Source organism: Strix aluco, chromosome 3 (assembly GCF_031877795.1).
Source record: "Strix aluco isolate bStrAlu1 chromosome 3, bStrAlu1.hap1, whole genome shotgun sequence".
Classification (NCBI taxonomy): domain Eukaryota; kingdom Metazoa; phylum Chordata; class Aves; order Strigiformes; family Strigidae; genus Strix; species Strix aluco.
In genome coordinates this window covers 22,158,155-22,182,380 of record NC_133933.1, presented here as the reverse complement: position 1 = coordinate 22,182,380, position 24,226 = coordinate 22,158,155, and the positions used below count along the sequence as shown (strand labels likewise).

The 24,226-nt window shown below is 45.6% G+C and overlaps 1 protein-coding gene across 1 annotated transcript in view; it reads right to left on the bottom strand.

Moving 5' to 3' along the window:
- Positions 1–24,226, bottom strand: part of LOC141921592 (TOG array regulator of axonemal microtubules protein 2-like) — a 42,818-nt gene that overhangs the window by 11,191 nt on the left and 7,401 nt on the right. The window contains 13 exon segments of the mRNA XM_074820516.1: positions 3,794–4,010; positions 5,161–5,365; positions 7,986–8,089; positions 9,024–9,141; positions 10,018–10,176; positions 11,403–11,638; positions 13,891–13,996; positions 15,642–15,765; positions 17,827–17,991; positions 19,160–19,319; positions 20,255–20,448; positions 22,273–22,319; positions 23,360–23,532. Of these exon segments, the coding sequence (XP_074676617.1) occupies positions 3,794–4,010; positions 5,161–5,365; positions 7,986–8,089; positions 9,024–9,141; positions 10,018–10,176; positions 11,403–11,638; positions 13,891–13,996; positions 15,642–15,765; positions 17,827–17,991; positions 19,160–19,319; positions 20,255–20,448; positions 22,273–22,319; positions 23,360–23,532 (2,008 nt within the window).

Here is a 24,226-nt window from a genome sequence, read left to right as displayed (position 1 = left end):
CCGCACCCTGGCGTCAGGCAGTGGCCATCTGAAGGGCATTTCTCTCATGACAGAGAACAGGGTAAGACAGATGTCAGAGCAGAGCAAGATCTACGTCATGGTCCCATTGCAGTTGGGCTTGATTTGCTGATTTGCCCCCATCTACAAGGTGGCTCCCTTGAGTGGGAATAGGTTCCCAAGTCACAGCTAAGGAATGTGTGTGGCCTTCAGCTGCAGACATTCAAGCCAATGTCACAGTCCAGCTAAACAAATTATTCAGGAGTTATTTGGAAGCAAATTAGTGTGTTTGTAGGTAGAATTTTGGTCTTGGGGATGGGGGTTTTTGTTTTGGGTTTTTTACTGGGTTTTTGGTTTTGTTTTTACATCAAGTGATCAAGGCATTTTCTAATCAGCTTGCATTTTTGCATGGATCATTAAAGGTGATAAATGAGGAAGCCTCAGAATCTGAGGCATGACAACCCAGTCTCAAAGCAATAGCTGGGCTCTTAGCTATGAAACTCAGTGGAGCAACGGGACAAGACATTGCGCTCACTTATTCTAAGCTACGAGCGCTGCACAATCCTTTAGAGTTCTGGGGGGGGGGGTGTTTGTCATTTGCCACTTGATTTTCAATTGTAAAGGCAGACAATTTTAAAGCATATGGGAAGGTTTCGCTTGTGCATTTTTCCAGTAGAGCCTTCTTTCCACCACTAATTGAATTTTGAATTGTTTGAGATTCAGCTGCCTGTTTGAATCTTTGCAAACATTCACAAAAATGAGCAGAACCAAAAAAATCTATCCCACCTTGTTTGCTTGAACGTGTCTCTGGGTAAAGGCAGTGTGATGCGAGACAGATGTGCCTTGCTCCTGTTCTGACATCTACCAGCACGGAAAATTTACAGTGCTCTCTCAGAATTGGTGAGAAGGGAATGACAGAAAGCTCCATACAAAACCCTGAAGGGATCTGTTTGCCACAACCTCTGTTAGCAGGATTCTGCAACTTTTCCCCAACCTTCTACCAGGCACCACAAAAAATGGGTAAGGGCCAAAAGCAGTACAGCTCTCACACCCTTCTCCCCGCTTCATGATTGGGAACAAACCTATACTTGGGACACGGAAAGGCGGTGGGTCAGCAAATTCACTGAGTTCACAAAGCAGCTGGTGTGGAGGAAGTTGTTCATTCCCCTTTAAGACCTGCCTCTTCAACACTAAATTTTTCAGGCATATTCACCCAGTGCTGCATTTTCACAGCTGACATAAATCTGCGTGGCAAGGGAATTTACAGCAGACCTTGGCTATGTAGTTATTGGCTATAGCAATCTTGCCCCATGCAGAACAACATGTGGAACAAGCCATCATTTACAGCTGGATTTATACCTGTTTGTTCTAAAGAAATGAACTTGGCAAATCATAAATTCCCTTTTATAAAAAGAAGACAAAGAAGAAAGGCGGGAAATAGATGGGACCAGCTAATGCCTGTAATGTAAAGCCTTCCAGAAAGCAGTTCTGCAGAAGCTCTGATGGGTCAGTGTCCCTTCACGCCAACAGCAAAGCAATTCATTTGGGAAGTCAAATTGGGGCCAAACAACCTCCAAAAATCCCTTCGTCCCTGAATTCTAGCAAAGCTGTACTCCAGGATTTATTGTTCAGCTCCTTCTGCACCAAAGCAGACAAGCAGCGTAGAGCCGAAGGCTCCTGGGACTTTGGGGAAACGCTGGCACACAGTCAAGCCTGTCTGGGAACTGGTGCATAAGGACTGCATCACCACAGTTGCTGGTTACCCAGCTCACCAGTTACAGCTGGCAGGAATTCAGGTCCTTTGAAATATGGCATAAATGACATGAGTGAGTCGCAAACCTGTCATCAGCCATAGAACCCAAACACTTCATGTGGAACCTGCTTGTCTATAGTAGATCTTAATCAGTGTAAAAACACTCCTGGTGAACACTTCTATTGATGGCATTCATCTTTCCAAAACCAAATTCCTTGCATGCCTAGGTATGCACACACCAGCTCTCATCTCACATTTCAACAGAAGTCAGAGCTGGAGTAAACAGCACATGAAGAGCCCCAGGGACCACAAACTTCTGGTCACAGCTGCAGCGATGACAGTGGTAACACAAGTATTGCCAGTGTGCTGCTGAATCTACACCAGAAGATCAAAAGGGAAATTCAGGCCTGGATTCCTCTCACCAAACGTTAAACACTTCACTGGGGTTTCAGTGGGCAGACGTAAACACCTCCAGCAAGCTACACAGAGCAGTCTGAGTCTCCCTACACAATGGAAATGTGTGCAAAAAGAAAACCAGTGAATGTCAACGCCTCTCCACTACATCCTTGCAGCTGGATTCTCCAGGGGATCCAGCTGCCTAAAATAAAGTGCCTAAGAATAACCTACGAGTCACAGAGAACACCACTTGCTACACACTTGGGTCCGGTTTTCAACCGTGTCCCCTGGCTGCAACCAACCCCATCAGACCCTTCTGTACTCACTGTTGTGAATCATCAATATCAACCATAAAACTGGTGTGAGAGAAATAAATCTTAGTATAATCCCGTTCTAGTTTACTCCTGTTCTTTCATTTCTGCTTTTCTGACTCCCTTCTTTTTAGGTTACTGCCTCCAAATCAAGGCAAATTGAAACCTGTGGCAGGTGAGGGAAAGCAGGGAGCTGACTTCAGGATAGCTTCTAAGAAATACATCCTACCCACATGCGTACAATCAGTTTCTAGAGCAGATCAGAAGGGAACAATTCCAAATACACTGACCAAAAAGTAGCTGTTAAAAAAATCTTTTGATGAACTATGAAGACACCAACGTAGACTTCTGTAGTACTACCCATGAAGGAACATGCCACTGTATTTACCAGTCCAAGGCATGCAAACACATAGCTTTTGGACAGCGATAGGGGATGGGCTGGAGGTGCACTCTGCAGGGTAGGTGCTCCCAGCCAAAGCAAGCCTGACGATCCCCAAGAGCTTCAGCATGACCCTGGCAGGCAGCAGAAGACATGGTTCAGGACACAGGGCAGATCGGGACCTCACCCTGTCCCTACTGCAGGTACATATTTTACATCAGCAGGTATATATGTGGCCCCATGCTCAAGCATCCTGAAAAGGGGACGATAATGGGCTGCTTACACTTCTGGAAGAAGGAAGTCAAGGCATTTCTAACCCCACACACGTGGAGACCTCCAGGCTGACTATGGAACAAGCATTTCATCCTTCATCTGATCTCTGCTATGATCTTTCATAACAGCATTGTACTAAATTCAAGGTCTCAATCTTTGAATTCCAAAGGACATCTTCATTTGGGCTTTACATGGCTAAACTGCTACCTAAAACTGCAAAATTAGTAACTGAGTTCAAAACTTTTCATATTGAGGTCAGCAGGGGCCAGACGCATCTGCTCAGGAGAGCTGCCACTGCCACGGTGTGGAACAAAGTCCAGCGAGAGGAAAGAGCAAAATGCATGCAGTTTCCCAGAAGGAAGGAAGAAAAATAATCATGACTGATGTTAGTCACTTCCCTCAAGCTCTTCTGGCAGGAACTTAAAATAATCCCTATAATGTCCTCTCTACTGAATTACTAATCAGACACATGATCCAGGTGATAAGCAGCATCCATTCAGCCGCACATCACAACATCGTACAACAGATTGGGATAGAGAGAATGCAGGCAGGACTTCATAATCATCTTGCAGCAGCTGGATACTTCCACAGATGACAACAGCTATCAACAGACTCAGTGTTCACTTAACTCCAAGGTGGAGAAAGCTGCAGTTGAGGAGAGCCAATGTCAGAGGTCAGCCTTACCTAGGTGAGCAATGGCTGCTTCCAGTGCTTTCACAGCTGCAGCATAAATCCCCGAGTGCTTGGAGTTCAGGTTGTCGATGACTGCTGATACCAGAGAGAATAGCACTGGGTGTAAGGCATCTTTGAGCACGGGTATTATCAAAGCCAGCACCTCCAGCGCCTGCTGGTTCACTTTCTTGTTGCAATCCTGAAGTCTCAGGACAAAAACATCAAAAATCTGTTAAGAAAACAAACGACATGAAAGTCTTTGTTTCAAGAAAGGATGTAGAAACAAGTACCCAGCAATGCAAAAGATGAATGTAATCCTTTCTGTCAGGTCAGCGCTTGCCAGCACGATTTCGTTGTTCTCCTGTAGTGGTTGCACAACCTCATGCTGGTTGAAAAGATTTTCATCTTTTATTAAGAGGTTTGCGTGGGGACAGGATAGTTCATATGGTGTTTCTCTTTACCTATAAATCACTAAATTAATCCCATTTTAATAATGCAAAATAGTATCTTTGGTATAGAGGTATGAAACCAGGTATTTCTGATGCCCAGTTTTCTATAAAATTGTCTCAAGTACTGAGGATAGTTTTGATTTTGCCAAAACTGTGGCTGGATGAGATCCAAGTTTTGTTTTATCTGTCTCAGAACCTGCATCTGGAGGAGTGCAGGGCTCTGATGAACTCTTCAGGATCTAGACCATTTGCCTAGCTAACAGGTAGACTTCTGAAGTTTAATGGGCTGTGCAGTTCTCGTTAGAGCAGGTTCAGTCCCTTGGCAGCCACATTATCAGGCACCATTTCCTGAAAAAGGGGAAAAAAGCAGCTGCTAGGAGAAGAAGGAAGAGAAGATCTGTCTCTAGCCATTTTCCTCCTCTTTCCAAAGAGAAAAAAGGACCCCCAGGAAGAATAACAATCCCAAGCAGGAAAGGGATGAGGACAGAACTCAATAGGCAGAGTTGTGTCTGCACAAGACAAGATAAGGTTTACAGGAGCATCCTTTAAAAACAATTTTTTTTTTTTTTTTTACATCAACCCACCCTGATAGTTCTATCCCCCATCCCAACCCATTTTAGTTCTAGAGAATAATTGCCAAGCTTTCAGAGGCTGGATTTCCTTTATTTCAATCTAACTGGTTGTAGGAGACAGCAGAAGCTACAGCAACAGTACATTCTGTCATCATCTCATGAACAGCACCAATAGGCACCTGCCATCTGGACTGAAATTCCTTGCCCTGAAGCCTGGAGTTGAATTAAATTATTCTGGGTAAGAAGGGACCAGCCTGTCCCAAGCAACATGTAGTGCCAAGACACACTGAGCTAACTTTACTGGTACAGTTTGGGAAGGGAGCTAACAGGAAAGGAGCAATAGAGAGGCTCTACATACCTGGAAAATGTTAGTGGAGACGAACCGGGGGCTGCTTTTGCAGTGATCTAGGAGGAGCACCACTCCCTCCCTTCGTGCCTGAAAGTCCTTGGCTGTCAGGAGATTGCAAAGCTCATTGAGCTGGTCAGCTTCTTCCACAGCCCGAAGAGACGTGCGACCTATTGTCTGATGGGGTAAACTGAGTACATCAGAGTGAGACCTCAAACTGAAAAACAAGGGAAGACCTTTTGATAAAATCTTCAGTTATTTGTGAGGAAAATACCTCAAGAAGACCTCCTAATGATGTGATCTCAGCTACATCCTGACCTGAAAAACAACTTGATCTCATGACAATCATTATGGGAGGTAATCTGCAAGTAACATTATTGCTAGTGCTTACTCAGAGAAACCAAGGCACCGAGGATGGGATTCATCTCATTTGTCTTCAGATGTCTTCCCAGGTACTCATCTAGCATCCCTTTGTGGGGAAAAATAGGCACCACTTCAAAGTTTAAATGCCTCATCTTATGGGAGGTGTCTGTATTATAAGGAAATTAGTTACTCTGGAGAAGTCTCTCTACAACAGGTATGGGAATCTGGATAAACAGCTCAGATGCATCTGAACAGATGAATCCTGCCCTGAGAGATTAAGGGCCATATCTGAAAGGATCCAGAGGATCAGTAAGAGTACGTGCTGGTTTTGGCTGGGATAGAATTAATTTTCTTCATAGTAGCTAGTATGGGGCTGTGTTTTGGTTTTGTGCTGAAACCAGTGTTGATAATTCAGGGATGTTTTCGCTATTGCTGAGCAGTGCTTACACAGAGTCAAGGCCTTTTCTGCTTCTCACCCCACCCTGCCAGCGAGCAGGCTGGGGGTACACAAGAAGTGTGGAGGGGACACAGCTGGGACAGCCGACCCCAACTGACCACAGGGATGTCCCACACCATATGGCATCACGCTCAGCATATAAGCCAGTGGGAAGAAGGAGGAAGGAGGGGACGTTTGAAGTGATGGTGTTTTGTCTTCCCAAGTAACTGTTACACATGATGGAGCCCTGCTTTGCTGGGGATGGCTGAGCACCTGCCTGTCGATGGGAACCAGTGAATGAATTCGGTTTTTTTTACTTTGATTGCACGTGCAGCTTTTGCTTTACCTACTAAACTGTCTGTATCCCAACTCACAAGTTTTCTCTTTTAACCTTCTGATTCTCTTCCCCATCCCACCTGGGGGGGAGTGAGCAGATGGCTGTGTGGGGCTTAGTTGGGGTTAAACCACAACACAGAGATAAAAATAGAAGCCAGACATCCCACCACTGCGCTCACATTATTGCTTCCCCAGGTACTGTATCCACAGCTTAACAAACCCAGTGGGAACAATTCTCTTGGATCAACCTCTCTCTGACATGAGCATGGGGAGATCCCAACTATGCTAGTGAGGCATGTGGTCACCTTCCTGCCACCACTGAGCGCAACAGAGCTAAATAAATCCACTCTGTTATCAGAGGAGAACAGGTACAAGTAGATCTCCCTCTGGCATGGGCAGACAGCAAGTACCACATTCCTATCTTGAATGCTGATTGCAGAACAGGGGAAAAAAACATGCTGTCCACCAGACAACTAGTAATGGGTCTGAATGACATGAATAGCTACAGAAAAAGTCCACGTTGAGATGTCTTTTGACCAGAACTACTCAGGAATTGTCTTGCTGGTACTGTTTGAGGGTCACAAAGCCATGATTCAGCCAAGGCAAGCCACATGCATGGAAAGTGCTACTTTGGGGAATGGCATCTTTGTTCTAGACTGGGACTTCTCATGAAACCACCCATCTAAAAAAGACTCCACTCAGGTAAGAATAGCCTGATTGAAATTACTTGTCCCAAGTCAAAGAGGACAGACGTGACCCTCTCACAGCCTCCACAACACTGTGCTGGCCACTGCATTGGATCTTCTGAGCTGCAATCAGTGGCTGTCTCTTCCTCTCTCTCACTTTTTGTGGAAAGCCAGACAACTTGTGTTCAGCCTAATGCAGAAGTAGACATTTTTTATCCTAGAAGATTGTGAGACTCTGAAATGTCAAATGACTGTCTCAAAGCTTGCTTGAGTCTGTGCAAACCTCAAGGACAAGCTGCGGCCTTTGGATTAGTCTAAGGAACGTCACCCAAGGAAGCAGCAGTGTATCGAAGGATGCACCCCCCCACTCCCTTGCAGTTGCATTGTCAAACTCCTTACATAAGCCTCAAAGGGGGAGACACCAAATGTTTATCACTGACTCCATCCTGTAGCCATTTGTGACTCTATTGTTTACGCCAGACACATGCATGCATTGCTAACGGACTGATAAGAGGCGAGCATTTCATGCCCATGAAGCATAAAGTCAGCAAAAACCTGTGGGACCAGAGGAAAAACTAAAGGTGGGCAGATATGCTAATCATCTGAGACGATGAACTTCAAAGGCAACAGAAAACTCTACTGCGTGCGCACCCACCACCGAAGAACTGAAGACTGAGGACCAACAGGACACCGCTGGATCCATGGTGGTGACTATTCTTGCAACTCTATTCCAGATGCTTGCCTGATTTCTGTCTTTTCCTTCCATTCTGTCCTATCGCTACCACTCTTCACTTTTAATAATAGAAACGGTTTGGGTGTACGGCATGTGACCTCGTTTGTGTCTTAATCTCACTCTTGGGATCATATCGAAACCTCCCCTGACACTGGATTGGGACAAAGATTTGTAGGGCACGGAAGCAATCTCTGGCACAGCTCCTCTCCACCAGATTTTACTGAGGAAGAGACATGTAAAGCTTGTCATGTGCTTTGTCAGATATAACACAAGTGCTCAGTACCTTTCATTAGAAGGCAGGTTTTGCTGGGCCGTCATCAAGCTGCTCTTCCTAGACTTCCTGGGGGCCTTCACAGATGGAAGGTCACATTTATGGTCTTCTCCGCCCTACATATATATAAAAACCCATGAATTTATAGAAGATAAAATAAGAAATTACTTGTTTAAAACACAAGTTATAACCAGGACCACTGCTACCAAGAAAGGCTTAGGAAAACACTTCGTAACTTAGACAGGGAGACAGGTCAGAGATTCGGTGATGTCTACTATTTGTTTTCAATAACCCAAGGCTTTGGTGCTACCATAATGGGCAGCCATGTAAAATCCTGAATTCATGAGTCTTGAGCACAAATGGGAATAATGCGAACTGGTGGGGAACAAGCCTCCGGAAAGGGAATAGCGAGAAACTTTTGGACTGTCTGGAGGGTGGCCCATTGCGTTGCAAGTGGATTTGGTTCTCACTCACTCTCCCTGTTCCTGCACAAAGACACATTCCTTTCTCAAATGTAAATGGAGAGGAATGGAAAAAAAAGGGATGATTTTCCACTGGATGCTGAATTCACAAAGCTTCTTCCAGCTCCACAGTGCGTGACAGCAGGGCAGTGTTGCCAGAATACAGACAATAGATGTACTAACTCTGATTGCCTTGTGCATCTTTTGTATATTTGGAAATTTTCTTGGCACTACTACTTCTTTGTTGCTAAGACTCTATTAGCTTATCAGAAGCACTATTCTCACTTCCTTGCTTCATTTGGGGAGGGTGTAGTGTTGGTTTTTTTATGCTTGAAGGTAAAACCATTTTCTCCTACTTCCCTTTCCTGTTTGTGGCTGATATTCAAAATACACCCACTTTATTTCTAATGATACTACTTCCTTCACTGTCTGCAGATAAACAGGCTGAGGATCAACAGTTCATTCCCAGGAGCAAAATGATTCAGTGGAAGAAGAGTGAGATTGGTATATTTAGATTAGGTACATTTAATCTCATATTAGCGATGTCAGCACTTACATAAAGGAGACATTTCTCCTGCCAAGCACTTACTTTCTGCTTAAGTCTTGCCATAACATCTATCAAGTCACGTGAGGGGACGGACTGTTTCAAATACGTATCAAAATTTTTATGACTCATCAATACAGTCAGCATCTTCCGACCGTAAGACCTAACACAGGAAAGAGAGAAATGAATACAGACTATTACTGTCTTTTCTCCCTTGGAAATAAACAAAGGAAACGTGTTAAGAGAATAAGCTGGTATTTTAAATTCATCATTGTGCAATACCTTCATGAGAAGGTTATTACCTATTCAGCAAAGAGAGATTATTTGCCTTCACTTGGAGTCACTGCACAATGCTGCCAGCTGACCACAAGAGGAAAGAGGAGAACACAGGGCAACAGGAAAGTTCAATTTCACTCTGAAATTGTAATTTATCTTCCTTTAACTGGCAGAAAAGCCAGGGCAAATCACCTCATGCTTACTATTTATTATTCTATACTACATGTATGCACACAGGCAACTGGTTGCTCATGTGTTCTTGCCATCTATTAATGGGAATTTAACAATCAAAATAAGGTTTTTTGGTTTGGTTTTGCTACTATGAAACTACACCTATCTTAAAGAAGAAATTTGGAGGTCATTCAGCCACAAGATGACAACATCATACAATGATTGGCAAGAACAATTTGTGACTATCATCGGTAACTAAATCTGCAGAAAGGGGGTAGAAAGACTGAATACGTTGGTTAAAGACAGCTGGAATTTTTCTAGGACAGTCTTAACCTTATCAGAAATAAATGCTTGGGGTCCTTCAGTGATGAACATCAGCCAACGCTTCAGCTTTGCATTGTGCACATAAGACCAAGCAAAATTGTTTGACTGAGTAATCTGAGCTCAGCTGATCTGCATAAAGAATCATTCGAGTCACAGGAATTTGGCAATGGTCCTCCTTGCTGGACAACCTCATCTTATCCAGTACAGTCATTTCCTGACAGATATCAAACAGTTTTCATATTTTAGGAGGTGAAATGAAGATCACCACCTTGTGTCCGGGTGACAGTCCTGAGCAAACCTCACCACTGTGCACACCAGCAGCTCAGTCCTGTCACGTGCACCCGACAGGAGCTTCTCAGCTCCAATTCGCTCCACCGCAGTCAGTAGGTGTTTGGCCGCACACCTCCGCACCAAGACGTTGCAGTGCCTGGAAACAAGAGACCAGACAGTGGAGCAGAGGAAATAGGAGGGCCAGAAGCACAGGCCTCAGCCATAGCATGCTCCCCCTCATTGCTGGGGGAAGGAGCCGTGTGTTCTCCCTGCAATTTTAGCCACCTGTAGAAGATCCTGTCCTCAGATAAAACCAAAATTGGCATTGTACAGAGGGACTACCTGCAAGGAAGAGGGAGGAATTCAATCTCCCTGGACTATCTGATACTCAATTTCTTTCCCAAAATTAACTCTGACAAAGAGGGAAATGAAAGATAATTCATGCTGACTCGTCAGAGGGCTCCCACTACACAGACAGAGCTGCAGCAGGATTGAAGCTTATTCCACCTGTTTATCTCCAAAATCTGAAGACCCTTGAAAAAAAAAAAATGGGGCTGAAAACCCTGTGGGGTATGAAGCTGCAGAATATCCAGCAATGCAGCCAGTTTGTTCTTTCAGGCTTGGCAAGAGCTACATTTGAGTGTTCTACCCTTTTCAAAAGGATAGCAGTCATTTTAGCCAGGTTGTCCTTTCTAGAGGGTGCGTGTCTGAAACTATCAAGCACAGCACGAATATTTTAAAGCAGCATTTGCTTCAACTGTCCCATGGGAGTCGGCCTGTGAAGGCGCCTGTAAAGTGACTCACCATCTCAAGGCTAACATGCAGCGTGAATCTGTATAGAAAGTGGAGCTCTAAGGGCACCACAGTCAGACAGACTCCTCTCATCAGGAGCTGCGCCTGCTGTGCAAACTGTGCCGCACCCAGCAGGTTCTCCCTGATCTGCTCCGTGTCCCAGCAATTAGCCTCCTCATTTCTCAAGTTAATTGCATAATGATGATGCATGGGTTTTCCCAGTGCCTCTGTGGTTAGCGTTGTGAAATATCAAAGGGCGCTCACTGCTGGAATTGCCACTGCCCCTCTTCCCGCAAAGCCACAGGCTATGTCACCGCCCTTTGCAGGGACTTTCACTTCCCCATCATTCACCACGTCTAGGCAGTGTTGACTGAGGAAAAATAGGCTGTAGTAGGACAGAAGTAGATGTCAAGAAGGAGCAAGGTTGATCAGAGAATCTAAGTGCTGAGTTCACAGAAGATGCAGGAGAAAGGACCCTTCCCTCCCATCATTCCCCTTCTGCCTCCCATCCCTTCCCCTTCTGCCTCTTATCCCTTCCCTCTGCCCACACAATTTAAGGGGAAGGATATCACTAAGAGAAGAACAACATACTGGACTCCACTAGCCGTGAGAGCAGTCATTGCTCGTGCAGCAGTCACACTCTTCACCATGATATCCAGGGATTGGTCGGCTGCTTTCTGAATGAACTTGCTGGAGTCCCCCATCCTCTGGAGCAAGACCTGAGCAACCCCATCCACCTCATGGTCCATGTGCTTCTTCATGGTCCTGAAGAGCTCTCCAAGAGTGCTGATGGCAAATTGAGACACCTTCGAGCGGAGGTTGTTCACCTGGGCAAGTCATGAAGGGAAATGTAAGAATCACCTTGTAAAGAAAATATGTTCCCCTAGACAAAGGTCCCAGGAAGCAACAAGACTTCTTGCTGTGTACAGCTGGAACATAAGAGCATGGTAAGCGCAGAAGACCACAAGCACAGAAACACGCTTACTCTGATAGCAACTTCTTCTCTGGCCTCAGGACCACTTCTAAAATACAATTTTAATGAGACTGCAGGCCTAAAAAATAGTTTCACCTAGGACAAAGTGTGCTACTTAGCCCATAATGTACACTGCTTTGATTTTAGCCCTTTTATTGAAAACAAACAAACAAATTAAAGCAAGGGCTGTTTTTAAACTATAAAGGCACAATTTATAACGACGAGATAGAGGAAAAGTATTACTTTCCCCTTGTGCAAAAATGCAGCACTGGCAGTTTGAGCATTCAGCCAGGAAACAGAGAATACGGGCTCCAGCCTACAGACTGATTCACAGCAGGGACTTGAGTCCATCTGCTCAGGAGAACCCTAGCTGTTGGACTCAAGGCACTCAAGGATCCTGGAGACCACATGAAATTACAGCTATGATTCAGTGCTGTTCTGGAGTGATCTCTGCTTCCAAAAGGCTCTCCCACAAGGGTAAGGAAGAAGCATCTCAGTCATGTGCTTCATTTGAAAGATACTCTGAAGGACAGACCAGGGGTTCTTTCTGCCAGACTTAGTTGTGCCTGTTAATAACGATGAACAACACAAGTGCTAAAAGTGCATGTGAAAGCAAAATCTGGGACTGGGGTGAAATGAAAGCTGAAAGATGTCTCTGAACATGAGTGTGTAGAACAGAGAGGAGGAAATTTCCTCAGAAATATAAAAGTAATATAAAAATCAGATGAGCTAAGCTGAAAGGGCTGCTTCTCCTAACCCTGATCTCAGAGTGGGAGAATCTGAGTACTGCATATCTAAACAGAAATAACACAAGGGGCATCTGAGCCTCCCACATCATTAAATATTGGATACAAGTGTGAAGAATATGATGGTGATTCGTGTTATAAAATACAGTGACTTTAACGTGAGGAGCAGGTGTGCTGCAGGTACTTTGCAATGTATATAAGTTAAAGGGGATTTACCGTGGTTTTGTTGTTAAAATGGTTCGGAGTTCTTCTTCTGTAAACACAGACTCCTATGGACGGCTGTTGCGCAAGTGGAAAAGTACTGGAGGGACCCCTGTCACAAGCCCCCAGCAACACCAGAAAGACCCGGGAACGTTCGAGAGGCTCTGCTGCGCGTGTGCGGACTGCGGAAGGTTCGAGAAACTCTATTGCGCTTGCGCAGCCAGGAGGTGGAAACTTTTTGGGGAGAATTACGCCCATTTTGTGAATATGCATGAGGGTAGACTATAAGGGCGGGGGGTGGCACAGCTCCACCTCGTGTGTGTCGGTGTGGAGCGGGAAAGCCCCCCCCGGCTCACCAAGCCTTTTTTTTGCTTGTTCTTATTTCAATAAATTTATAAAACTATTTTCTGGTTCTGCCTCTGCATTTATAACAGAAGGACTGATTTTCATGGAAATGAGCTAAGTCTTACTGTCTTCTGCAAGGAAAGAAAAACTTAATATATTTGGCAGTCGTGTAGTAAGAGTACAAGGCAGCTGGCTCAGGCCACAGACACATGTCAAGTTGGAAATACAGCCACAGATGTTAGTAAGGAGCTCAGGTTGACAACTCTCTATTAACTGAGAGCTGAGATAGTGAAGCTGTGCGCGCCTGCCCTGCAGATCCACAGCCAGGCCCCTCCAAGCACCCAGTGGCTACAGCGCAAAATTCCACTGGTGCACAGACGCAACAGATCAATGGGAAGGCCAAATTACCAAAAAGCACGCAGAAAGGAAGGAGGAGAAGATATCAGGAAACACTGGAAAATAAATACCTGCAGTCAATCCCCCAGGATGCTGAGGAGGAGGCAGTGGGAGGAAGCTGGGAGGCAAAAGCTGCCGTGTTTAATTACAGCTTGGGCAGAGACCTGGGCTGTTGCAAATCACCTGATCAGTGTCTCAGACTCTGCATTTGTATATGGCATAGCTCAAAGAGGAGAGAGACAGATGTCCAGTGGATATAGCTGTATGTACAGACAGATCATAGAGATAGGTGACATAACTATTAGAAAAATGAGTAATGAAGGCAGACACTGAGCACACATGTAGATGAACAAGCACACATCTACTCTACAACCCATGTACGAGGTACAAGGGACGCAACTGAACACAACATTCTTACCTCTTTGGTAACTGCCAAGGAAACAGCATGAAGCTTAGAAAGAAGGACTTCTGAGTGGCAGACAGCCAGGCATCTGATGCTGAAGAGTCCCTTTGCCTTCTGCTCCCTGAAAGGCAATTACCAAAAAGATTGATTTTTCTCACCACCCAAGAACGAGGCAGCACCCTCTGAAATTACCAGAGTGTCAGCTCAAACAAACAAAGGGAGGTGCTTCTCATACAGCACTTAATTCAGTCGTGGAACTCGTTGCCACAGGATGCTGTGGCAGTCAGAAGCACACATAAATCCAAAAGGCAAATAGATGCTTTCAGAGGGGATGGGTTAATTTGTGACCGTTAAACAAGACAGCCTTTCTGAAATCCCTGGCACATGAAGTCCCGATGTTGCTGCTTCCTAGAAGCTGGCAGACTACGCCGTGTTTCTGCTGCTTGCACCCTCCCTGTACCCCGTCCCTGAGATACAGTCCCATCTGGCTGTTACTGGGGCATTTTCCCTCTCCGCCATCCCCAGAGGGCAGTTCAGGAGTGAGAGTCTGCACTGCCACTCCAGAGATGAGTCTGCACTCTGCAATCTAGTCCACACGCCGTACACACACACCTGCCCCACCCCATCCCATCCCACAAAAAAAAGGCAGTATGTCCTAAAAGATTGCACACCTGGGCAACAAGAGCCAAAATGCTGGATTTTCCCTGCTTAAAATAACACCCACAACAGCAACATGTTATTTAAAAGTCGTAAAAACCCACCTCTTTCAGCACTTCCTTTGTGAAAGACCTGAGCTGCATGAAGGCACGTGATGCAGCCACTGGTTCACCAGGGCTGCAGGCAAGGACTGGGAACCCATCCCCACCGGGGTCCCTGAGTGTAACCCAGACCCCCCACACCTGCAGCAGCTCTCTGTACCTCACAGGTCACCACACAGGAACAGGGAAGAGAAAGGGGAGAGGGGCAAAGCAAAGCAACCATGGAAGATTGTTCATGGTTATCCCAGTATGAACGGAGCCCTAGTGTGTGCTGACCCAGAAATCAAAAAGACAACCAATACTATCTGAAATTTGTAGAGCCTCCTCCTGTCTACGTCTGATTTCAGGACACACTGTGATTATCAACAAAACATCTTTGGCCCATATTAAGCAGTGAGAAGGCAGAAGTTGAATTCTTAAAGTGCAAGATTCTGAAGGGATTGTTTTTTCTTTTGCCTTGTCTTCTGCCATGAGGTCTTCAGAAGAAATGACAGGCTGAGCAACTCTGCACCACATCTAAGTTCATCCCCCAGAAATAGGAACTCCCTGTAAGCACTCCTGGGACTCACATGCAGGAGGTCACAGGCAAGCCCCATCTCCTGCTGCTGCTGCCAACAACAGGAGCAGAGATAAATCCTTACTCGGTCCCACCTGGGCCAGTGACCTGAGGCCCCCAAGACTCTAAACTCAAGACCACTTCTGTCCTGCTTCTGGCTTCAGCCAGCAAATCACATTGTTCCACAACTTTCCCTCTTCCCTGAAGATTTTGTTTGCAGTTACGTGGACCAGAAGGCAAAGCCAGGAAACAGCATGGACCTGCTGCAGCTGTAGCACTGCTATTAGGACCAAGGCAAGTAAAAGGCTGCTCTCGCACCTTCATACTGTGACTGCTTTGGAGTAGTTTCACCAGTTCCCTTTGGACATCTGGGCTCAGAGGCACTAGGAAAAAACCTTTCCAGTTTAGCTTTACACTGAGAGGGAGAAAGAGTGAACAGGGGTCTATCTTACCAATCGTCGCTGCTGAGCCCTGTGAGTGCTTTGAGCAGCTCCTGCTGTGGCTTAGGGACGGGTCTGGCTTCCCAGGTGTCCCCACACTCCAGGAAGTCCAGATCATTGGCCAGCAGCGAGTTTGCTGTAAGGAGAGGGTCAGACATCAGCATCGCATACCCCGAGGCAAGGCACCCCGCCACCGAGCAGACCGCAAGCCAGTCTCCCAGCCAAGACTACAAACGGGTGCAAACTGGCATTGGTTCAGAGACTTCCCTGCTGTCTGGCTCATTGCTTTCCCCAGCACCCAACCATCTCCCAGTCACCCCCAGCTGGGCACCAGCTCCTTGTTTAATCCTGAAAATTGCACACACAGAGCCAGCTCCCAAGTCCATAGAGGTACCACAGACAGCCTGCAGATTCATAGTGCCACAGAGCTCAAGCTCACTGCTGCCCAGTGAAACTTGCTACCCTGGGAGTAAGCTCCTGAGATGTGCACATACCTCCCTGTATCACCTCCCTGTAACCTGGAGCACTGGGAACAGAGACTCGCTGTAACTTTCCGAGGAAGCATCTCCAGATGCCCCCAGTGAGCACCAAGCCTGAACAACTGAGTCCTGTTGGGCTCGGGCGAAACCCCAAGGAGCAACCACCAGGCAACAGTGATACCTGACCCTCTAAATCTGACAGTGCCTCTGTTTCCATTTACTTCAAATATTCTAGACAGAAGGCAGCTGAGTGCACGTACATTTTAGCATACTGTTGGGAAAGTAGTAGTTTATGGATTTTGCTATTTTCTGAGTGTTATGAATATTTACTATTTCAGAGGTACCCACTAGCTGTATTTCGAAGATGCTGAGGTGAAATTTATTTGTTATCAAATGTACTTGTTTGCAAACTGCAGTGCCTAAGCTTTCTCTTGTGGAAAAATGCAATTTCTAGTCGAGATAGTTGTGACAAAAAAGCCTTCCAAATGTGAACTGAGAATAAAAATATGTAAATATAAATGCAAATTGTTGGCAAACACATTCTCTTGATGATAAATATACAAGGTATAAGAAAATTCAGATGACAAATGCATTTGTTATGAAACCTATTTGTCATCAGAAGCACCACAGGTCAAAAATTTCATGTCTTGCACTCAAAAGCTCATTTTCTAAAGTGTAAATGAAAACACCTGAGCTGTCTAAAAGTATTGAGTATAAATATTGCACAGAATCTAGACGAACTGCTATGGACTCTGTAGGGTTTTTATGCTACCTTGCATGTTCTACAAAGTACGGAGGATGGAGAAACTGTAAAATCAAAACTATTCAGGTGGGGCCTAATTTGGGTGTCACCGATATCCCTGTCAATGACATCAGTGATGTCACTGCACAAGTATGTAGATATACACAACTATATTCAATATGAATGGAGAGCCACGTCAGGATAGTTCTGGTCAATTCTGAAAAGCAGAGTAGCATCACTAGAAAAGAACATTCAAAGTATCATTCCTAGCTCCCTTTTTCTTAACTCATGCTACTCAGGATCATAACACAAGGTAGGCTACCCACAAAGGAGAGACAAGAATCACTGCAGACTCACTATCTGCTGTATATTTACTGCACGTAGCAAGAAGCCTGGGACGACCGGACAGCCTCTCCTGTATGTTGTCTGCTACACACAGCCACCGTATTTGGGTGGGGGGACAGAAGAGGCACTGCTTCTTCCCAGCTTGCGTGGCAGGCGGTAGGATGGGAGAGCCTAGAAGCCGTTAGGCACTTGTAGGTCCAACAACAGGATTGTACCAAGTCACTAACTTCCATGCAGAGACAACCCTTGCTGTGACAGCAGAAAAGCTGGCTGGAGAGCCAGACAGCAGCACAGGCAGAGGGCCAAGATGGTGAGTGGCTAATTGATCACAGTGGTACATGTATGTGCACAGTGAGCACCTTGCCAGGCTGCACCGGAGCTCAGCCCTGCAGTTACAGCTGCCTCCCGGCAGCAGTGTTATATTTTGGTATGGACAAAAGCTAGAGCTTAAGGCTTTACCACTACTTCATTCAGCTCAACTTTCCAACGGATCTGTAAGCACCAACTGCTCCAGTATCACTAAGCTGGAATGGATCCAAAGCAGGTTTGCTGTCAATCCTCAGAACAGTCTTTGGACCTAAGATCCTACCTGTGGTTAAAGAATGAGGTAGTTTGTGCTCCTTGTCCTCACCTGAGGATTTGCGCGGGAAGCTGTCACCCTGGCTGATGACAGGGATGCTGGGAAGTGGCGGCCCGTTGACCCGCTTCCTCAAGGCAGTACCAGCGCGCTCTCCGTGTGCATTGCTCGTGCTGGGAGACATGAAATCTGTCCCATTGACAGGCGGTGGGCCAAAGCCTGCAGAGACCGAAAAGGACCTTGTAAAGTGGAGAGTGACAGCTATGGGCTGGGAAAGGGCTAGAACTCTTGCTGGAGCGGGGAAACATCCCTTTGTTGTCCCAAACAACTCCCAGCATAACAGTTGCACACTAAAGTGGGACAGTGATCATAGAATGATGGAATCGTGTGGGTTGGAAGGGATCCTTAGAGGTCATCTAGTCCAATCCCCCTGCAATGAGCAACAAGATCAGGTTGCTCAGAGCCCCATGCAACGTGACACTGAATGCCTCCAATGATGGGGCATCGACAGCTTCTCTGGGCAACCTGTTCCGGTGTTTCATCACCCTTATTGTAAAAATATCTAGTCTAAATCTACCCTCGTTTAGTTTAAAAGCGAATGCAGTGATGCTTTCCCTAAGAAATGAGGAAAACTCAGTACTGCTTTTCTTTTGCTTTCCTGTTTCACAGGCTGGATAGGGAAGTTACATTTCTGGGGCTCCCACCACAGCACTCCTCACCAGTATACAAAATAATAGCAAGAAAAAGGGCAGGGAACCTCGTCCAATGCCCTTGGGCTGAGTGCTGACTCTTAAGTTCCCTGCTGCTGCACTCATGGTAGCACATGCAGCAGTCCAATCAGAGCCCATCAGCTGTGATGAAGTCAGTAACACTGCTGGCTCATGGGGGTAAGACATAAGCACTGCCTAAGGGCTCCAGCGCATCTCTGCAACGTGAGATCCTCAGCAGGGAGTGGTGTGAGCAGCATAATCTGTCCTATCATGTGATCAAGATCGTTTGTGGTTTAATTAGAAATAGTTTAATTTGTTTCTTCCACCTTGGTGTGCACCTTGGTTGAAAAGCATTCTTTTGGACTCACCCATTCACCTTTCCCGGAGGCTAGACTCAGAGAGTCTGAAGCCCCGATGTAGTTTGCAATACAGAATTATCTAGTCTGAAAGACAGGAGAAGGGGGGAAGGTGATATTCTGTGACTGCCTCAGTGTGGGCCATGGGCAAGATGCTTCATGCCTCTGTATTTTTCTTTGGAAAATGGAAATAAATCCTATTCTAACTTTCACTCAGATGCAACTGTAACAGCCTTCCAGTGTGATTTCATAGACATTTGCAACACTATTTAAAGAGCAAGCAAGTGAACAAAAAGGCCCACAACTATAGTAACCACTTACTTTCTTTGGCTGTATCCCCAGGGTCAACACTCTGTGTAGGAAGCTGCAAGGACTTCTCCTTTTCTCTCTCTTTCTCCCTCTCTCTACGCAAAATCTCCATCTGTCTCATTCGCTTCTCGTCTATTTTCTTTTGAACTGACTTGGACAAGGTAACATGGATCTAGTTGCAATGAAAATACATCATGGAGCATAAAGATTGATACACGAACCATATAAAACACCTCATCAGGAACACGGTGGTAGAGTGTCATAGTCTTTAATGCAGCTCCATATACATCCCCATAGTTTCAGAAGAATTTCTCCTGTCCTCACCTTGGCATACAGTTACACCCAGTGATGTATAACACTTCATTGCCATAACCTTCCACTGGTCCAAGGTACTGTTTCTCAATCTATGTCAGGAAGCCCTGCTTGAACCCAGAGCGTCAGAGGAGTGCTTCCAGACATATGAAGAGCTCACGTTACCAGTGAACAGGCAGTTCAGTTCCTACAGGCCAGGGCCGGGGAATAAAAACCATCTGCAATAACCAGCAGTGAGAGGTAATTTGCTGTTTCTTAACACTCACAGACAGTAATTGCAGCTGCTTCTCACGGACTCAAACGCTCTCTGAGAACATGAGTCCAAAAACGGAGTCATGTGAAAACAAGTTGGAGAAACATTGGTCTTAATGAATACAAAAATGAGAATGAGAGAGCTGTGAGATACAGCAAGAAGGTAACCAAGAAAAAGCAAGCTCTTCCATTTTAGTTTGCAGCCTTGCTTATTACACTCAACATTATAATCTTTGCTTCGGTGCTTCCGAGCATGCACTTTGCACATGTTCACTGATGTGTAACTTGCTCTGCCGTTCAGATCTGCTCTAAATTGGCCTTCGTACATAAAGAATACTTCTCATGTAACTTCACCACCATGTCCCAACCAGTGACTTCTGCACCAGTGAAAATACTCAAGCAATTGCTCTGTAGCTGTCAAATGTATTCCCAAGAGAAGCTGCTCCCCAAGAGGGGAAGATACTGATTTTCAGTGACATTTTGTGCTAAGCACTGAGCAGTCACTGAAGAGGAAGGCTGCTCACCCCTGTCCTTAGCCCTTACCCTTCCATTGCTGTACTTCAAGTCGTCATCACTCAGAAGGGAAGGGTTCATGAGATGATCCACCTCCTTGATCTGCCTGAGTGCGGGGCCTGTTAACGGGGACAACACAGTTTCACATAAATGTCCAGACGACTTCAGGCCACCATCAACACGATGCTGGAGAACAGGCAGGATGGGTTCCAGAGTCTGGAGCTCTGATAAGACATGGATATAGATTGTGTGTGAGAACAGCAAGGTACATGTAACCTCTCCAAAGAGATGGGGTACTACCATGGTGCACTGGCAGCAGAAATGACATTACTTTGTTGGCCATCAGACTCAGAACTACTGCATGATACAGGCCTCAGCCCTTGGCTTCCGGTGAGCAGCTTTGCTTGACAGAGAAGAGCAAAAAGATGGAGATTGCTCTTGACAAAAGGGTTCTTATCTGTTCCTGTCCATTTTGATTTTAGTAAACATCCTCATTTTCCCAGTTACCCCTGTTTTTTAATAGCTATATGCCTTTGTAGAGAGGAAGAATCAACATTCCCTCTTCTTTGCTGGAATATTTTAGAGGGCATTTAAAGAAAAGCTTAGGATTGCTAGAGTGTTACCAAAACCAGAATTGTGTTCTTGAAGCTAGCGAATTTGTTTTCCCCAAGGAGTTTCATTCTAAAATGTAGCAGATCAGCCCACCTTCCAGGCAGCCTGACTAAAGGCTGATTTTCTTAATGGGAATAGCACAATGCAGCTCATTCTGAAATACTTTCCAACACTGCTGTTAAAACTCAGAGAACTAATCATTCCTTACATGGCTTCACAGATGATAAAATCATGTGATAGCCAAGCAGTAAAAAAGGAATAACTTTCTTAAATCAGGAGGTTTTATCCCTGCAGAATGGTCAGGTCAATAAGAAGAGAGAAAAATGGTTTCATGATATAGCTCATTTCTAGTCCAGAATGTATCCAGCAAAAATGTCACCTTACTTACTCAGCAATAATTCTCCCTAGTTGTACTCAGCTTCCTAGCTGCACATCAGCAATAAAGGAATCATTCCTATGGGGCATGCCCAGTATTTGGCAGAACTAACACTGAGCTCAGGGACCAGTGGATCTTATCCCTTTTTTCACATCAGCAAAATTATTTGTTAAATTCTCATCTTTCCTATTGCTACAAACCCACAGATGACAAAGGAACAGCAACGGTGTCACTGAGGTTTTCAGCTTACAAGTACTGGCTGACACAGATCCACCAGACACTGCATTTTGCCTTGCAGAACTCTTATCGCTAGTGATAATGTGAGGCGGGGAGGGGAGAGAAGCCAGTAGGCATCTCCTACCGCAGCCTCAGTTTGCAATACTGACATATGCAGACAGAGTAGGGGAAGAGATTGGTAATCATAAAACTAGCAGATGTGGTTTGAGGCAGATGAGTTGCACAAAGGAAACCTCAGTTCATTACTCAGCATTTAATTTAGGCTTGTGCTTTAAGAGGACGGAAAGCTCAGATCCTGCATAGGCTGGATCCTTTTTTAAGTCTCTTTCTCTGTAAATGGAAAATTCACAAGGACTTCCTATCACGCAAGGTTTCACTATTTCTCCCAGAGCAAAAACAGGCAATGTTGATTAATCTACCTCATATCTCAAAGAACTTGGTTCAGAAACTGCACCAAGGGAAGGTTTTCTCCTTCAAGTGTAGGAGGAAGGAGTGGGAACATTTCTCATTTCATGTGAAATGCCTTGTTTCTCTCTAATCTTTGTGACATTAGAGACTGTGCAGGGACGTTTTCTTTTCCTGCTGTGCATTTCCAGGGCCTCAAGGTACCCGCTCCAGCTCCTGCCATTCATAACCCCATGCTGGAGTCATTTTCACTGAATCACCAGAGCACATTTCCCAGTGACTGGGTTCTGGGGGAGCCATCTGAGCATATGAAGGAATTGAAAAAAGTGACAAGATGGTATTCAACCAAACTTTCACAGTGCCACCCATGGGTCAGGACTCCTATGGTCATTTTAGGACAGCCATGCCCTGTACCTACCTTGAAATTTAACGGTCTTCTCTTCAATTCTGCTGCCTGATCTTGGCCTTAAGAAAAACAATAAAAGAATATATGAGGAGATAGAAAGAGAAGGAGGGGTAGCGTTAAAGGCGGCAAACTTTCTTAGCGTGGTCGTCCTGATGAAGGAGGAATTGCAACTCATAAACCCAAGAATATGCAAAGCTGATTAATTGTTATTAAACTTTCGGTTGCTGGAGTCACACAGAGCTCATCAAGCTCTAGTTGAAACACAGAAGTCATTCTTCAGTTTGGGCCAATTCTATCCAATTCTGCTGTCTCTCCTTGTGGAGCTACGTGGCTCTCACTGTTACATACGTCCTTTCTGAATCAGCAAGAGAGGTTAAGCCGGCTGCCTTTACTCTGCTGCAGAAGCCTAACTTTGCCCGGTCATGACTTCAGCTGACGACAGTATCTTGCTATACATGGTAATAGCACTGCTGTCTCCTTAGAATAATATTACACCTCCCTGCTCTCCCAAGAAAAAGAAAGGTTTTTCCCACTCAACTGGGAGGTAAGTATATTCAGATTGCATTTTAAAAGTCATGCTGAAGCATGGAACTATATTTCTATGTCTCCTTATTTATTGGAGATAAACCAAGATTTATCTGGGCTCTCATTTCACAGTGAAGACCCAGACACAGAGAAGCTACAACTGGCATTTACAGAAGCAGCATCTGAATTTGCAGACAGCTATACAACAGCCAATACTTGCCCTAACATACTCTTGCAGGTACAGAAAGATCACACACAAAACCAGATGCTGTATTCAGATCTATGCAATACAGTTGCCAAATGGCACACAAAGATTACAGGATGAATCAGTAGCAGAGTTCAGCAGAGGACCTGCTTTTAAGGTTCTCTTAAGTCTTGCCTCCTCCTCCCCACCACCACTCTTAGAGTGTATGATGTCAGTTTTGATATTGTGCTGGATCATCACAGACACACAAAATGGTGAATGCACAGAAGTTTGCCTAAATATATTGGAGAGCTGACTGTGCAAAATAACCTCATGAGACAAGAAGTGCAAGGTGAATGGCATATTGGAGAAGCAGACACCTTGGCTTACCTCATTTCCAGGGCCTTTTGGAAAACCAGGTGCGGAGAGCTTGGGGGAGGCACTGCGCTTCTGCCAGGAGCCTCATCAGATGGTTTTGCAGTCTTGGGGATAGGGGGAATCAAAGCCAATCCCAGTGACTTCTTCCTATCCCCACCGTTGCAATACAAGGGCAGCAGGGAAGCCTGGAAATAGAAGAACACAGTGCTCAGCTTGAGCATCCAACCTTCCCCCTCTGATGCCACAAGAAGTTTAGCCATGCTCTCAGCTAGGACTTGGCAGGAAAAGTCAAGCGGATGGAGTAGCTTGGCCTAGAATGGGCAATGGAAAGGGAAGTGGTGAGGGAGAGACTGTGTCCCACACTGTTGCCAACTCTCTTCCCCTCTCTCACCTCTCTGGTAGTGGCTGCATTACCACCTGGCATCCATCTGCTTGGCATAAGGATGTTCTAGGGTGCCATTGCCTCTGTTAGCCTTTCTGAGGGTACGGGAACGGGTTTAGATCACTGTCCTCTCACAGTCCCTAAAGCGCCTACCAGCCATTACTGAGCTCTGGCCAAGGCCCCACAAAGTCATTTTGCATGCTGTCAAAACCTGCTTTTCTCAAGCCCCTAATTTTTGTCTGCTTCTACCCTTCCTACAGTCCCCCACCAGCCTTCAGCCCAGATGCTAATGTGCTTTCTGGATGCTCAGTGCTCTCCAGCTCCCACACAATTCATCATCTCAGGCTCACTGTCATTTACGAAGTTCAGCAGAGCTCCCTACCCTGCTGTTCTGCGTAAGGTCTCTCTGCCTGCTGAAATTACTTCAGGCTCCCCAATGACATGGCTAGGAAGGGGGATGGAGGGAGCGGGGGCGGACACACACCCTTTCTTAGTAT